Here is a 16,515-nt window from a genome sequence, read left to right as displayed (position 1 = left end):
GCCACATTAGTTTTTCACAGCAGGATCTTCTACGTGTTCTGCATCTAATATCTTTTCCTGAATCATGGACACACATGTTTTACTCCCTCTTTTAATTCTTGTTTTTGTCAGTCCATCTGTCCGTATATTTCTCTTTCATTCTCTCATTCTTTTTTGGACACATTTTTTGCTTGTATTTTCAGATCTTTTCTTTCTCTAATGGTCTCTGATGTTTTCATCTTTCTTCCACAATAGTTTAGTTCATTGGCCTTATTTTTCTTTTTCATTCGCTAACTCTAGCCCATTTTCTTTCCTGGTCTTTATGTTACTCATCCTGTGTAACTTTAGAGCTAGCGACGGGAAACCTCCCTGTCGACCCTGTCAGCCATTCCATAGCTCAGTCAGTAGGGCTGATCAATTAGTAGACCTCCCGAATTCTTCCGAGAGTCAATTACTAACTTACACATAAGAACTATTTTAGAAGAAGTTAGGAAACTGTAGGATTCATTAAGCAGCTAATGTCATGACAACCTTCCCCAGCCAGGCTGTGGATATGCAATTTGTCTGGGTCAGCTGAGAGCAAGACAGAACACGGAGGATGTTGGAAGAGGTTCATGGAGGGTGAGCATGAATGTATCTAACAGGGTTGTAATCGAGCACTTTTTAAGACTGCAGTAAATGTGGGGTCAGATACTTCAACGTTTTCCAACATGTAAACACAAACGTCTGCATCAGATGCTATGTGTGAACGCAACTTTCCATTAGTTCATCAGTACTGAAACAGGGGGAGCCATCATTCTGAGGAAGTATGGAGGCTCATCTTTTATTGTGCTGTAAGCAACTCGGATTCGGCGGTGTGCGTTTGTCATTATGACTTGCACACCAGAGTATTTCCAGTTGTGAGAGCGCATCTCACACAGCGACTTTTCTTTTTCAGCACATTTATTTAAAGTCATTCAGTTTAAAAGTTTATTATATTCTGAAAGGGTGTTTTTTGTCTCTTGCAAGCAAAGAATCATTTTAGAAATGCTCTTTACAGAAAAACATAAAACACTTTTCCATTCCATTCCACAAAAAAAGTATAAAACTGGATTATCCCACACTTTTTGCAGGTTGGTTGAATGTAAACAAGCGATCTATATATGCAGTGCTCAATGAAAAACATGATACTTTGTGTGATGTGAGATCAAGGCGCAGATTTGAAAAAAATATTTTTGTGTTTAATTATGTTCAGTGACGAAAACACCTTTGTCACTTCGTGGTTGGGTTTAGACAAAGATATTACTGTGTTATGCTTTCAGCTAAAATACATTCTTTTTCCAATGCAGCCTTCACTGTCATTGACTGCCTTTGTTACATGTAAACACAACACATGATAAAACTTTGTCACTTCCTGGTTGGCGCTAGGCTGTACTTGGGTTGGGTTAGAAATTAAAAAGAATTAGGCAAGGTTAGAATTTAATCATGTTTAGAGCTAGAAGAAATCATTTTCACAGCACAACAGCACTGTGATGGACACCATTTTTATCCTTCATATGCAGTTGATCTCGTAACCACTCAAACGTGATTATAGGCTGTTGTGTTTCTGTTTGCATGAACAATGGGCACACTTTGAGGAGGACAGTCTCTATGTAAAATATGTGCTTACACATTTTTTTCTTAAGGTTTCCAAATCAAAAAACCTTCAGTCGAAAATCTAAATTGTTGACTGAACTAGGTAAGGGGCCAACAACCTGGATTTCTGTTTTTGTATTTATTCCTGTCACAGCCCTCCCTGTCGGCTGAGCTAATTGAGGTCAGTCCCCTCACTGAAAACACCAGTCTAAAATTGGCCATAAGGAACACCTTGTAGCTCTAGTTCTCATTTCTGATCAGCAAACTTTTCCAAATTAATGTCAGAATCATTATTGAGGCGCAGTTCTTCTACTTTCATAGATCCAGTAAGGTGTGACATTTACAGTAGTTGTCCATATTGAACATTTTAAGTATTTAACAGTTAAAAAAGTGTGCTAAGTTTGCTGAAAAGAAAAAAAAGACATTCACAGTTACCACCAAATTATGTCATTCGTTTCCAGCTAGTTTTTATTCCATTAAAGAGGCAGAATATGTTTCTCTGTCTTCTGTTGGTCTCACAGCTGTAATCCTTAATTTCAGGATTCCTTTCACAACTGGTCTGACTTTATTGTAATGATCATCACACGAGGTCACAAAGTATAAGCTGACCTCATCTGATGCCTTGGTATAATTATTAAACACATCTGCTGACTTTGGATGGATGGCTCATTTTCAGCTTGGTATAGGGTGTACATAGCAGTGTTTATGGTAGTGCATCATAAGCTATAAACTCAAGGTTATCTTTTTCACTGCAATAGGTACCGATTTACAAAAAAGGTGAAATTTATATAATAGTTCAAAATACAAATAAACATAGGTTTCTTTTTCTTTTCAAATGATTAGTTTTCCAGCAATAATCTTCTTTAGAATTCAATTAGATTCTAGTTTGTTATTAACAAGCTTCAGTTTTGCAATGAAGATGAGACTCCATTGCATCAGTACATACTTGCATGTAGCAGCTGCCTCTGTTTAAATAACCTCTCTCCCTCTCATTGGTTTATCCTCCACAATCTATTAATTGCAGATCTGCACAGAGTGAACTTTGAAGTGATTTTCCTCACTTGAAAACTTTTAAGCTGTAGTCTTCCTCCTCTCCCTTAAAGGAATCAATACAAAGTGGTGTTGGGTGCCCATCTGAACAGTCAACTGCTGCTGACTTTGCGAAGCGCAGAGGTCTTGCTTCCATGCGCTGTATTAAATTCAACGTGAATAGCAGTCTCGTTGAAATTCACAGTGCCACCTAAAACTGCCCCCCAAGCCATGTCAGATCAATGCACTTCATCTCTCATCTGTCCACATGGCACTCAAAGTCTGCTCTGCCATCCAAATTACTGATGTGCTGAATTATAACTTTGTTGGCCCTGGCAGTGTACTGTACCCAAGGCATTCCGAAAAATCACTGGCAGACCAGGCTGTCAACACAGATATATCTATCACCAAGAGAGCTTTGTGAAACAGACAGCTAATATCCTGGAGTCTTTTACAACAGCGTATGTCAAAGTCTGCGTCGAGACGGGACCATTTCAGTCTGTTCACAGTTTACTTAAAGTCTGTTTGGACAAAAAAGAATTGTCTCCTGTGGCTGTTGAAATGAAGATCAATTGTGATATTGACTATATCACCGTCTTCGAGTCATAAACCATAAGCTTCATAAAATAATTTTTTGTCTTTAATTTGTTAATTACGATAGGTTGAACTGAGGTAGTTCAAAAAAATAAAAAAATTTGGCTGACAGTAGTAGAATCTTGTAAGATTCATGAAAAATATACCAAGAGAGTAAGTGTTGTCTATTCTTCATCAACTCAGATACTTTATCAGGTACCTTGGAGAAATGTTACGTTACGCCAGAGTTTTCACATTTTTGCTGCTTTTATCATTTCAGAGGCTGGAGGAGATAACATTAAAGTGAGCAGGTGCAGGTTTAAAGTCTGACAGAATGAAGATTGCCAGTTGACAAAATGACATTCAGGATGATTAATAAGGTTATTTTCTTTTTCTTTTTTTTTAATACCCTATTCCATACATAATGTCAGTTCCCTTTCAGATCCTAATTTCTTTCTGTGGACAATGCTGATCTTGCATTCAGGCCTGTCATCACTTTTCATGCAAAGCATGCATAACTTGAATAACCGTTTTTTTCATGATTACTATTAAACGTGTTATTAGTATTAAAACATTTCCTGAGAACACTCAGAGATCTGCTCCTCGCTGCTCTTCCAGTTACAGGTCTGTTGTGTTTTCCCACAACAGCATCAGCAGCATGCCATACAGGCTCAAAACTGTTGTCAGCTCACGGCTGAGGTCAATCTATATCTGTCAGTCTTTAAGGTAGGTCAGAGTGAACGAAGGTTTTCAAAACATACTTGTGGACAAAGCAATGCTTGACTAGGTTTAAAGTCACTGAAGTACAGAGGGAGAAAATACTAATCTAACTCTGACGGCATCACATTCAGGACCGCTTCTTTCCTGAATGATGATGCCTTTTTGTATATCCCAAATCAACTCAGGGAGACTTTTAGCAGCGATTTTCAATATTTAGAGTTGATGTAGGAGATCTGTCATTTTTTATATTATCCGAATGGCCCAATTAACATCCTAAAGCAGTGTATTATTAAACCAACCGTGATCTTTTCCTAAACTTAACCAACCAGGAAATTGTGCTTTTTCATGCTTAAACAGTACGTGACTTGGTAAACAAGGCAGTGGAAGGTTTTCTTGTGTTTCTGATCATTGTGATCTTTCCACAGTTCCCCTCCTCTCCTTTTGAGGACATTGTCATTTTCTCATAAGAAAATGCTCTAGGATAACTAAGAAGTGTGAACTGTGGCCATAAAGTCAGAGCTTTTTTCACTGAGAGAACAAGTAAAAATATTCGATATGTAAACCAATATTCACTTTAGTTTAAAAAATAAGATTGTTATAAGACTTTTCGAGTGACAATGCATTTGTCAAGTTCCATTTAGATTTTTATTGTTCTCATTATAACCTTTATTTAACCAGGAAAAGTATTCTTTAGAGAAAAGATTATTTCGTACAAGAGTGTCCTGACTCAGACTGCTGCAACACAATACAGATACAGAGTTCTATCAGTTTCTTTATTTATTTATATGCCGAATATATCCTCAGCCACTAGACTGCTTTGACAAAGGGTTAAACACTGACATATATCTTGTCAGTGGCAAGTGGCCTCACACTGACATCAGCATGCAGTTTCAGTTTGACACAGAAATGTCACCTTTGTGTGAGCAAACAGTGTCTACAGAGAGAAACAGATGAAAAATGTTAGAAAGAGGAAGGATTGGGTGTTGTGCCATAAAAGGTCGTGAGAAAGATTTAGCAGTGAGAATACATGTCATAGCTACTGTACATAAAGTTGCGTATTACGTGGTCTGCTTTTTTCACGCCTACTTTAACTACAGAACCCAGTATATATTCGTAAATGACATTTTTAATCTCAGTTAAACTTTTACTTCCCAAATAAAGATGTGGAAAGACCTATAAGAAAAGGAACAGTGCCTGAGAAAGTTTTCAGACCATAATTCTGGCTGTGTAGATCTGGTGGCTGACCACACATCTTTGCCACAGAGACTATTTATGGCGCCAACAAGAACCAGGGAAGAATAATTCTTGTTTTTCCAGTAAAGGTGAATTGAACTGAATGGCCATTTCAATTAACATAAATTTCCTTCAATGAGAGAAATGATATTTGCCTTGCTGTGTGTCTTTTTCATACTGATTATCCTTCACTCCCGGACAGCTGTTTATCCTCTACGCTCCACCAGTAATGAGTCCGATGCTTAGAAATGTTTTAAGCTTGGCTACAGTTCCACTACATCAGCACACTCATTTAGATCTGTGTTTTTCACTGACACCTTTTTTATCCCTCTTTCTCCATCTTCTCATTTTTCCTCAATCTTTTTCTCACACAACTGCCTCTTTCTTTGCCTCTGTCCTGTTCCCTTACTACACCACCAATCATTTCTCTCCATACTTTCACACTGACAGAGGTTGTCCAGCTGAGCCTCACAGAGGACCAGCAAATCAGCATCTCCACGGTAACAGTGGGCCTCAGTGCTGTCCTCACCTGTGCCATCCAGGGGACGCTGCGTCCACCAATCATCTGGAAGAGGAATGGCATCATATTAAACTTCCTGGATCTGGAGGATATTAACGTGAGTGCAAAACCTACATATACAGGTTGTTTGTTACTTATTACATTAAACTATGTTTATTTATTTTTGATTTTTTTTTCCCCATTGGTTGATTGTGCTTTAAAGGATAAAATCAAAGGAACCCATTGAGAGCCTCTGATTACATCAGCATTATTACTTAAGTCCAGTCATCTTAAACCTCTATTAATGCCATAATGTTTGAATTATGGCAAAAAAGTAGCAAAAAACAAACTGTTAAAGGGGAACTCCGGTATTTTTAAACCTAGACCTTATTTCTGGCATGAAATATGTTTATCTACTGACGAGAACAGTTTGGCGAAAGTCGGCGTCCTTCGGAAGCTATTTAGATAACTCGCGATCCAAATAGCGGAGTGAACGAGGCAAAGACGATGCAGCCTCTAAATAAGGCATTATCTGTCTTTATTTCACCAATACTTTAGGACGAATGAACGTGTACTATTGCTCTGTTAGCTCATAGCTGCTGTTATGTGGCTACTTGCGGCTGTAGGAGAGCAAACGGAGGTAATTCTACACACACACCTCTCCTGCGTCACGTCGACAGCGTAGGACGTGACGTCGTCATTGAGCGTTCAAAGTTCTTCTGGAGGGAACGCGTTGCTCTGCAATTCACCACGCTGCTAGGGGTGTGTGGCTGTGTGTTTGTGTGATTTCAGGGGTTATAGCCGGAGCCTTGCTTTTTCTTCCAGTCACAGTTAACAACAGTAAACAATGGCAACTGAAGTGGAGCAGCTGTATTTGCTGTTGGAGCTCATCAATATTGAAGAACAAGTGCTTAAATTGCAAATGTTGAAGCGGAGGTGGTCTGTACGACCACTAAACCAGTCGAGGCTTTACAGCACTGGTTCATTGGACTTTCGATACTTTCAACTGTCAACATGCCGATTTGACGAGCTTCTTCGCTGTATACAGCCATTAAGACCGGAAAAAGCAACTGCCGGGAATTACGTTCTGAGCGGACCAATCACAACCCTTGTGGTCCGTGTCAAGTCGACACGTACTTAGAATTTTTTGGAGGTGCACGTCAGGCTACGGCGTAGGGGTCCATGATGCAGAAACATAGACTTTAGACACACAACTCTGACACATTTAAGCTGTCGTAGTGAATGTGTGATTTTTTTTTGTCACTATTGATGAATAATGACAATTAGATCGATTTAAACTATAAATAAAGAGTTTAATATGTGCATTTTCATTATAAATATAGAGATAGACAGATAATCACAGAGAGAGACATCTGGTCACACAAAATAATCCTTATTCGGTCCTTATAAAGTCTAAAAATTAAATAAATACAACCTCAAATGAACAACAACACATAATGAAAAATACTGTGACTGTTGAATTTAACAGAAACTAAACCTACATGCAGAAGCCGTGTATGAAGTGCTACATTTAAGAATTAAGATGGTTAACAAGTAACAGCCAGGTGCTGCTGATTAAATACACTAAATTGGTTGATCATCAGCAAGTGTGAGCACCTGCAAAAGTTTCGTCTATTTGCTTTTCTGCAGCATTCAGGCTTGTGTTAACGCAATAACAAGGAGGAAAGACATCTGCAATTATCCTGGAGAAGCAATAGTTGCTGCCCATCTATCTCAGAAGGATTATAGGGCAATTTCCATGATGATTTGGGCTTGTTTTGCATCCACAGGACCTGGACACCCTATGCCTTGAATTATGTCACACATCAGGACAATGATCCCAAACACAGCAGCAACAGAAGGGCTGAAAAGCAAAATAATCAGGGTGTCACAATGGTCCAGTCAAAGTCCTGATGTCATCCCAAATTAAATGCTCTGGCAGGACCTTAAGAAAGATGTGCATTAGCAAATACCTGCAGGCTTCAATAAACTGAATAAACTAAGCAAGAGGTGGACCAGAACAACATGAATGACAAACAACCTTTACTTCAAGTTATTGTTGTAAAAGGTGGTTCGACAAGCTGCTGAATCGTGTGATGTTCTTAGTTTTTCATACAATGCTTCTGCATTTTGGCTTAGTTTGGATTGAATATTTAATGATGTGGAACAGTATGTCTGTTGTTGTCTATGTGAAGACCAAATTTTAAGACAGCTATATAAACACTTCATTTTGATCATGTCTTGACACTGAAAACCTTGGAATAAAAGGGTTTGTACTTCCTGCAGTGAAAATAGTAATTTGTTGTGACTGCAAGTAAAACCTCTTTCTAATCACAGTTTGCTGTCTTTTTAATACTTGCCAAATTTGAGCAGCAAGGAGGAACAGTGGGGGGCTTTTCACATTGATTTAAAACCAAAAGTCTTTTAGCACCTTTTTTGAAAGCTGAAAATTACATTTCTACGTAGAGTTAAGCGCTCTGCATGGTTCTCAGTTTATTTCTGAGAAAGTTTTTAGAACATTTTTTTATTTCTTTTGTCTGCACTTTCATTGCTGTACTTGTATATAAAGGACCCTTTCACTTTTCAAACTCAGTGATCAGTCGAGAACAAAATATGTAGGAGAGGGCTAGAGGAAGGCCCAGTGGCTGGAGACGAGTCACAAGATTAGAACTAGCCAAAGAAAGATTAAAGCTGAGGAACAATGCCTCTGTAGCACCCTCTGTGAAACAGTACAATTAATATTTGCTCAGTGCTTAATGACCTATGCAATGAGTCTCCTGTTTAGACACATCTGAACAGGTGACAGCACATTGCGAGTCTTAGTTTTTATCCAATGCCAGATCACAAATCACTAATTGCATGTTAATGAGCAGCCTTGTTGATCTGCTGTGGTGATGAGCTGATAAACAATGTCAAGTGTTAAGGTGGAGACTGGAGGAGAGGTGATGGCATCAGAGGTCCCTCAGGCTCTTGACCGCACATAATGGATTTTCACAGAACTCAGTGATCTGTACAGAGGAGGGAGAGAGGAGTACCTGCTGTGTTTGACTTTCTTTTCATTCTGATAAATCAAAGAGACTAAGAAACGACTGAATTAATGACAGAGATAGCCTCAGTGCTTTCCTGTGTGCACAAGATTTCAATGGCAAGAACAGGAAAATGCAGGTCATTTACAGCAATACGCAAAGTTTTTGTAACAAGGTCGTCGATTTGGTGAGGTTGGACAGCTTTATCTTGTACAAAAGACTCCATATGTTCAGTAACTAATTGAGAAAATATGAAAATTAATAAACCATACAATAATTAGATGTCCAAATAAATGAGCTCATTGCAGGGCCAAAGATAAACACCAAAGTAATCCTCGGATTGTGCTTCATATTGATACAGTGAATATTTAATTAGTTTAATTTTCATCATGAGTATTGTACGTGGCACATGATGTGCACTGAGAAAATGTAATTATGTTTTTAATGTAATGGAATTTACTTTTTTCCAGTTATATTACACAAGTTTAATGTAAATAGTAACTTAACTAAGTTTATCTATGGCGCTAACTGCAGAAATTAAATTTTACGTGACCACTTACAGTGAACATTCCGTTTGTAACGCAAAATAATATTTTTATATAACTGAAGTACATAAGTCAACCGTGTGGGTATAATTATTGTTAATGTCTCTGTATATAATCCAGAGCACATAAATGTCTTAAATATGTAACTAAAGGTTAACCAATCAGCAGATAAGATGCTGTCTGACGATGTTCCAATAAACTCAGCTCTAAGACTCGTATAAGACAGCAAAACTGCAGCAGCATAAGGTGAATAAGAGTGTGTTTCCTTTTCCTTCTTCTCAGTGAGAAGAAAACATTTTTTATTTTTTTTTATACAAGTTCACTTGGAACACTGTAGATCAGAGAGGTGACGGAGTAAGACGAAGGAGGGGTCATTATTGTCCTGTCAAAGTCCTTTCAGAGTACTGTTTTCTTCGGTTGAACTGAGCTTAATGGAAACAGGATTGTTTGCTGAAGTTTTGTTTGAAACTGACTGAGGTCTCCGCGCACAACCACCTCCACCCCAATCCCGAGGACTGAACCTCATCCATTTTAATCACTCTCTTCCAGCTCACCTTGTTCTCCACTGTAGTGCTTTCATCATGCCTCTTTGAATTGCTCACTTGTTTAAATGTGCAAGTAGATGTTTACTCCGTCATAACTATTCTGTGTAAGATGAAAAAACAATGATTATTATTGGAAAAAATGTGCTGGCCGGGAAAGTGATTTAGTTTTATGTCTGAAAAGAAGGACTTCAATGGGTGATTTAAGTCTCATGTATAATTGTTTCCACTGTTTCCTTTCCAGTAGAGAAGCCTATCATTTGCCAGGGATTTTTCCATCTTAATGTTCTATCATCATTATTATCATCATCATCAGTATATTTCACAAACTAAAAGATGGTTTATCAGGCCAAAATCTTCATCCTACTATTTTAGGTTTTCCAACATTGTCTATTTCCAATAAATATGACCTGATGAAAAAGATGATATACGGATGAGATCATGGTTTCTGCCCAGTCCCACCACTGTCAGTCTTGATCATCATCGAAGCAGCCGCACAGGCCACATAACAAATCTTATTTTTTACGAATTGCGCTCACATTTTAGTGCCAGGTGTAGTCCAAATAACCCATTCAGTTTTAATTGTCCTTGCCTGTGTAGATGCATCTATCATGTTAATTGTACATTCTGAACTTTGACTGCCTAAGCTCCCTCGTCTATCTTTAAAGAAAATAATTTTGCATTTTCCCCGTCACAAAGTGACTCCCCGTTGGGTCACATTAATTTCTTGAGCCTTCAGGAAACAAAGCTGCCGTTTTTGTGGTTTAAATGTCATGACAAAGCTGCATCAGGACTTGAGCTCTGCCACTTGGTGGGACAGCAACTATTTAATGCTTTAATCCACCCTAAGCTGTGTCTGGAACCCCCCCTGTGATTGCCGCATGCTGCACCAACAACAACCGGCTCCATTCATCAACCTAATGGGCTTTATATTTTTAACCCTTGCCATTTATCAGGCTGAGGCAGTGTGGTGAGGGGAGAGAGGAGGATCAAATTCCCCAACGCCTGCTTCAGCTCAACAGGGAGACCTTTGATTCATGGTCTCGCCTCCTTTTCCCATCACTCTTTTTCTCTCCTGTCTTATCCCATCATTCCCTGCTGCTGCGTGTCCTCCTCTCTCTGTTTTCTCTCAAGCATCGTTATGTATTCTATCAAGCTACCTCCATTTTATTCTCAATCCCTGGGGATGCTTTCTGCACCACATTCTGCACCACTATTTCCACTGCAACACCTCTTGTTCCTCTTTTCTTCTTCATCTTCTCTTCTCTTCCTTTCTTGCCACCACTGCCTCTTCTCTCTTTACATAATGCTCCTCTTCCATCTCTTCCCTGTGATACAGGACTTTGGGGACGATGGCTCCCTGTACATCACCAAGGTGACAACAATCCATATGGGGAACTACAGTTGCCATGCCTATGGCTATGAAGAGCTCTATCAGACACATGTGCTGCAGGTGAATGGTCAGTAATGGTTAATTTCTTACATACAGAAGAAGAAATGTTAGAAATGCTTTTTCTTTATTTGTTCCACTCTTTGATTCCTCAGTAAAATGTTTCTTCTTGTTGTCTGCTGTGCTTAAAATGAAGAACACATCAATTGGCAGGTCTGCACATATTCAGCCTTTTGGTTGAGTTGGAAAAAGTTGGAAGCAAAGTTGTATTGGATTCTATTTGGTGATATACTCAAATGCATAACTGCAACTGCTTTAATCATATATAGCTGTTAGAGAAGTGTGGAGCTGATTTTTTTTCTGCAGTTTGAACATGGAAAGTAGACTCCGGGTCATAAAGAATGATCTGCAACACCAACATCTACAAGGAGATCCTGCAGCTCTCCCTGGGTGCGAGCCATGCGTCAGGCAGCTGTGTTTTATATTGTGGCGGCTGCAGCATTCTGGTGCATAGGAGTCCCTGCTGTGCAGCTTATCATGGCAGAAGTTTTAGATTTCCTTCCTATCAATAAACTCTGATCAATATGGTGAGATGAAGTAAAACAAAAGAGCACAATTTATTGATGGATTAATTTAAAACATTTTTGTTTGGCGATTAGACACGATGGATCATCTCACTGATCCTCTCTAGATGTCAGTAGTGGATTTGCCAAGTTTGCAAGTGGAGGATAGTTGAGGTGGCTCTTCGACATCATGTAGAGGTGGAGAAGGGGAGGAAGAGGGTTACGCAAACACAGCCTAAGGATGAGATTTAAAGATCAATGTGCTTGCAGGTCTCTGAGTTGGTTTCAACTTTGTTTTTGGCCCCAATTTGGACTTCTTCTGCAGAAGAGTACAAAGTCTTTTTCTGAGCTCATATATTGCACAGAGTGGGATTTAACCATGGGGTTCCACCAGTTGTGCAGATTTTCCCCTGTCACATGTTCCCAAGACTAGCTGTAACTTTAATTGTAAAGGCTGTGCATATGATACATTATATAAAGCTGTTACATAAAATTTTGATTGCAGAATTTCTAAAGACCAAATTACATGTTGATTAAGTGAGTGGTTCAGTTGTTTAATCATCAGTTCACTTCTCTTGGTCTGTTTTTATCACTGTCTGAGTTTGTCATTGATTAATCTCCCCACTATTTCTGGAATAAATTAGTATCAAGTTTACAAGCTGTTTGAAAAAATGATTGAGCAAGCATTAAACACCCAAATTAATTTATTTCATGACAAAATTCTGTCAGTCGTTGATCATTTTATCACACTTGTGCAGATGTTCTATAACATACAGTTATAGAGAAAATAATGTCTGCAGTGCTGCTTTAAAAGACTTAAGAAATAGTTTCCCCAATGGAAATGACCAATAACTAAGTAGTGTTGTTCATACCAGTATTTTATAGGATCAGGGCTGTCACAGAATTAAAGTCCCTTCCCGTTGCAAACAGCATCATCACATAAACTGAATCTTAAATATGACTGCATGTAGCATATTTAGTTGATTCTTTGCAGTTGATAAAAACTACACACGCAAGCTGGCACAGATTTTTACAAGCTGAACTCAAAGCACTGATTTGTTCGTAGTAATCCTCTGAATTGGATCGCTCAACTCTGGTTTCTTTAGATTTGTGAGCACTAACAGGAAACCTTTTAAAAGAAAATAAAATCATTTTAATCCTACCATAGCCTTTAAGCATAAGGAATCAAAATCGATTAAATCTCTTTCAATGAAGGCGTGATTGTCTGGCTTTTCTGCATAACTAATTAAAAGGTCTTAAACTGAAAAAGGAGAGGTAGTGATGTGACAGAAGTCATGAAGACAGAGAGAAGCCTGTAGGGGCCAAATATTAGTACAAGGAAATTGCCAAATGTTTGTTTTTGGTATTCATGGTATTTCAAATCAGACAAGACAAAGTTAGATAAGGTTGAATGGAGTCGAGGCAAGGACCACATTATACAAGTGGGAGGTTTGCATCCCATTGTGCTATTAAAGCAACAGCATCTTTTCTATGCCGTGCTGATAGAAATCACAAAGAACCCATAGTTGCAATATAACACTCTTGTCTATGGTATTGTAGTACCCTGGTGTAAGATGTCAATGCTGTTCAAAAATGTGTCGGCAATACAAAGTAAGTACCTGAAAGTAATGGAAGAAAGGGTTTTTTATTCCCAAACAGAATAGTTGCTGTAACAGTTCTTTCATAAAGAGACACATGCTGCATTTCCGTGTTTAAGCTATAGATTATCTATCTATATGCAGAAACTAGAAGAATAACAAGAAGTCCCAAATGCAATAATGCAATAGTTAAGAGAAAAAAAGTTACAAATCAGTGCTTTATTCCATGACAGTGCATTGTCTTTTCTGTTGGATGATAGTTAGAAAGGCTCTGGGGTACTGTAAATTTAGCAGAATGAATATTACAAGATATTCTTCTGAAAATGAAAAGCAAATATAAAGAGAGATAGAATGGAAAGTACAGTTCTTTAGTAAATACCCCACCATGCAAAAGTCGTTCTATATATATTTTTAATGTATCATATAAAACAGGAAATAGGTGCTGCGCTTTATGAAAACTTGTGCAAACATAAGTGAAAGTACATTATATGTGGGGAAAAATGAATTTGTCTAATTTTAATGAATCTGAAAGTCAATATTTTGTGTGACCACCTTTATTCTGCAACACAACCTGAACCCTCTAGGACGAGTTGTTTTGTCATTTCTTTAAGTAGTCTCCAGGAATAGTTCTCCAGGCTTCTTGAAGGACAATCCAAACCTCTTCTTTGGATGTCTGCTGCCTTTTGTTCCGTTCTCTGTCAAGATGACACACTGCTACAATAATGTTGAGGTCCGGGCTCTGGGGAGGCTTCATCCCTCCATAAGACCTGTTGCCACTGATTTTCAGTCCACTTCTTGTCTCATTTGGCATAGCCCAGCCTTTTCCCCCTGTTTCCCTTTCTTTAAGAATGGCTTCTTGACAGCCACCCTTCCATGGAGACCATTTCTGATGAGGCTTCAGTGAACACTAAAGTGGAACAGCTGAAGGGCCACATGCATCTCTCAGGTCCTGTGTCAGGTCTTTGCAGGATTTTTCTTTCTCTCTATTTCTTAAGGACATTGCTTTCAGATACTGTTCATCTGCAGTGGATAGTTTTTTAGACCTGCCACTTCATTTTTTTGTGCTGAGATATGCCAAGATTTTGGCTATCAGCACATTTTTGGTACAAAAATGATATTTCATGTCTGTAAAGATGTAATAAAGATGCCTTTTTGTTTTGTAGGAGCAACCAAAAGGGAAGGAACATATTATGTGTCTTTGCAAAAGACTACTTGTGACAAGAATATCTAAAGATACAAGTTAAAATGTATTCTTTGCTAAATTGTCTATTTTTTAGACACAACAGTTGTTCATGCCTTGAGTTAAGTACGCTTTTAATGCATACTAGATTCATTAATAGTTTTACGGTTCACAAACATATCTAGTGTTGCTTTAAAAGATGACAAGAAAGTCTGGCTGCTTTGAAACAAAATGTAAAGACTTCAGATTTTTTTTAATACTGTATGCTTACCTATACTTTCCTTTACTAATAGCAAGTAATTGAAAACATTTTAACCAGTCATATTAGGGCAATAAAGGGATTCTAGAGAAAGGGAAAAAAAGACACAGATGCAGGGAGCAACAATAAGATATTGTATAGTTATTGAGGGGTATGGTTACAAAGTGGGGAAGTTAGTATGTTGCAGCTGCTCCAAGGTTGCCCAGCATCAAAATCCGTAAACTACACCTTACCTGGTCGTGTAAACTATTACCTCACGTTTCATTTCCCCCTCTATATTCCCAGCATTTACGTTACTCTCCCCAGAGGAGGCAGTAAGTGGCACATACGTCCAACATCTATTTCATGCAGGACTAGAGCTGCAATAAAGCACCCCCAGAGCTCTTGGATGCCTGTTATTTGTGAAAATATTCCATGCTGGGCTGAGACAAATTCCTCTCTGCCCACTGCATGTGTGGGTGTTTGTGTTCTGTCCCCCCAGGAGTTACGGTGTACCATGAACCAGTGCATAATTATGTTTTCACTTGTCCCTCTCCTTTCTCCCTGTTTGCGTCTTCGCCTTTGTGTTTGTGTGTCCAGTCCCTCCAGTAATCCTGGTCTACCCAGAGACGCAGGCCCAGGAGCCCGGTGTATCTGCCAGCCTCCACTGCCATGCCGACGGCATCCCAAATCCCAAACTCCTCTGGCTGAAGAATGGCATGGATCTGCAGCCCAGTTCCTCAAAACAGCTCTCTCTGATAGGTGAGGAGTTCTTGACTCCAGGAAGATTTTGTGTCTCAGCAGATGCAGTGTGTCACCTCTCTCCGATGCAGAGTTTCTAAATCGTATAGGACTGCAGCAGGGCTGCATAAATCTTTATAAACCAAGATGGTGCTTGAGAGCAATGAGAACAAAGCTGGTGCTCTTTTAAAGAATGATATTTTTTTTCTTTTATGGAACTCGCTTTTCAGCAGTAATATTTTTGCTGTGCTTCCCAAGAATTTGCATTCTAAACCAGGGCAACTAAAAAAAAGATTGTTGTTGCCCTGTCTTCATTTTGTTCCACGGACAACATTCACATATTAATTCCGTGAAGTAAATGAGATAACAGATCAAGAGAGATGAAAAATAAATATGCAGTGTGAGAAAAACAGAAGTTACTTATCTAAATTAGAGGATTTATTTATTTTTTTATGTAAAGATGCAGATCAGGAAGGAGCAGAATGGAGAGCATCTTCTCCTTTTATGGCCAACTTCTCATTAAGGGAGAGTTTATTGACAGAGTGTGGATCATTACCTATTGTAATAGCCACTCAAACTTGGGAGGTTCCGTGAGGTTTACCATCACATAAATACTGCGATGGCCACAGCTTCAGATTTAACCAACTGATGTGAAGAAGGGATGAGTCAAAGAAATAATCAGTATCATGAAAGTGGAAAAAAAAACATTGTGAAAAGCCAATAAAGTACATTTAGCAGATTTTCACTTTTTCTTACCATGAGAGGGATTAAACTACAGAGATGTAGTTCGCTATCTCATTTACATGTCTCACACGGGGAGTATAATGCACAGGCTGTTTACGTTTGGATCTCAGATTTCTGTAGTCTGAATAACATGCAGTGCTGACAGTCAGTGGAGAGTGCGATAGAAAAAAGCAAACAAAAACAGCTTTTCGTAGCAGAGTGAACGAGACCATGTTGAGCTGACCATTGTGCTGAAACCACTTAAGCCTGTTGGAGAACTCGACTCGATATTTCCTGTAGTTTAGTTTGCTAAACAAAGCTT

General features: G+C 38.7%; 1 protein-coding gene across 1 annotated transcript in view; it reads left to right on the top strand.

Annotated features, from left to right (window-relative positions):
* Window positions 1-16,515, top strand: part of fstl4 (follistatin-like 4) — a 123,216-nt gene that overhangs the window by 84,886 nt on the left and 21,815 nt on the right. The window contains exons 5-7 of the mRNA XM_072375608.1: window positions 5,599-5,765; window positions 11,100-11,220; window positions 15,330-15,491. Of these exons, the coding sequence (XP_072231709.1) occupies window positions 5,599-5,765; window positions 11,100-11,220; window positions 15,330-15,491 (450 nt within the window). The remainder of the gene's footprint in view (window positions 1-5,598; window positions 5,766-11,099; window positions 11,221-15,329; window positions 15,492-16,515) is intronic.

The sequence above is a fragment of the Leuresthes tenuis genome, unplaced genomic scaffold (assembly GCF_036924035.1).
Source record: "Leuresthes tenuis unplaced genomic scaffold, fLeuTen1.0.hap1 SCAF_21, whole genome shotgun sequence".
In the NCBI taxonomy this organism is placed as follows: domain Eukaryota; kingdom Metazoa; phylum Chordata; class Actinopteri; order Atheriniformes; family Atherinopsidae; genus Leuresthes; species Leuresthes tenuis.
Note: the sequence above shows the minus strand (reverse complement) of the source record. Positions and strands in the feature narration are given on the sequence as shown.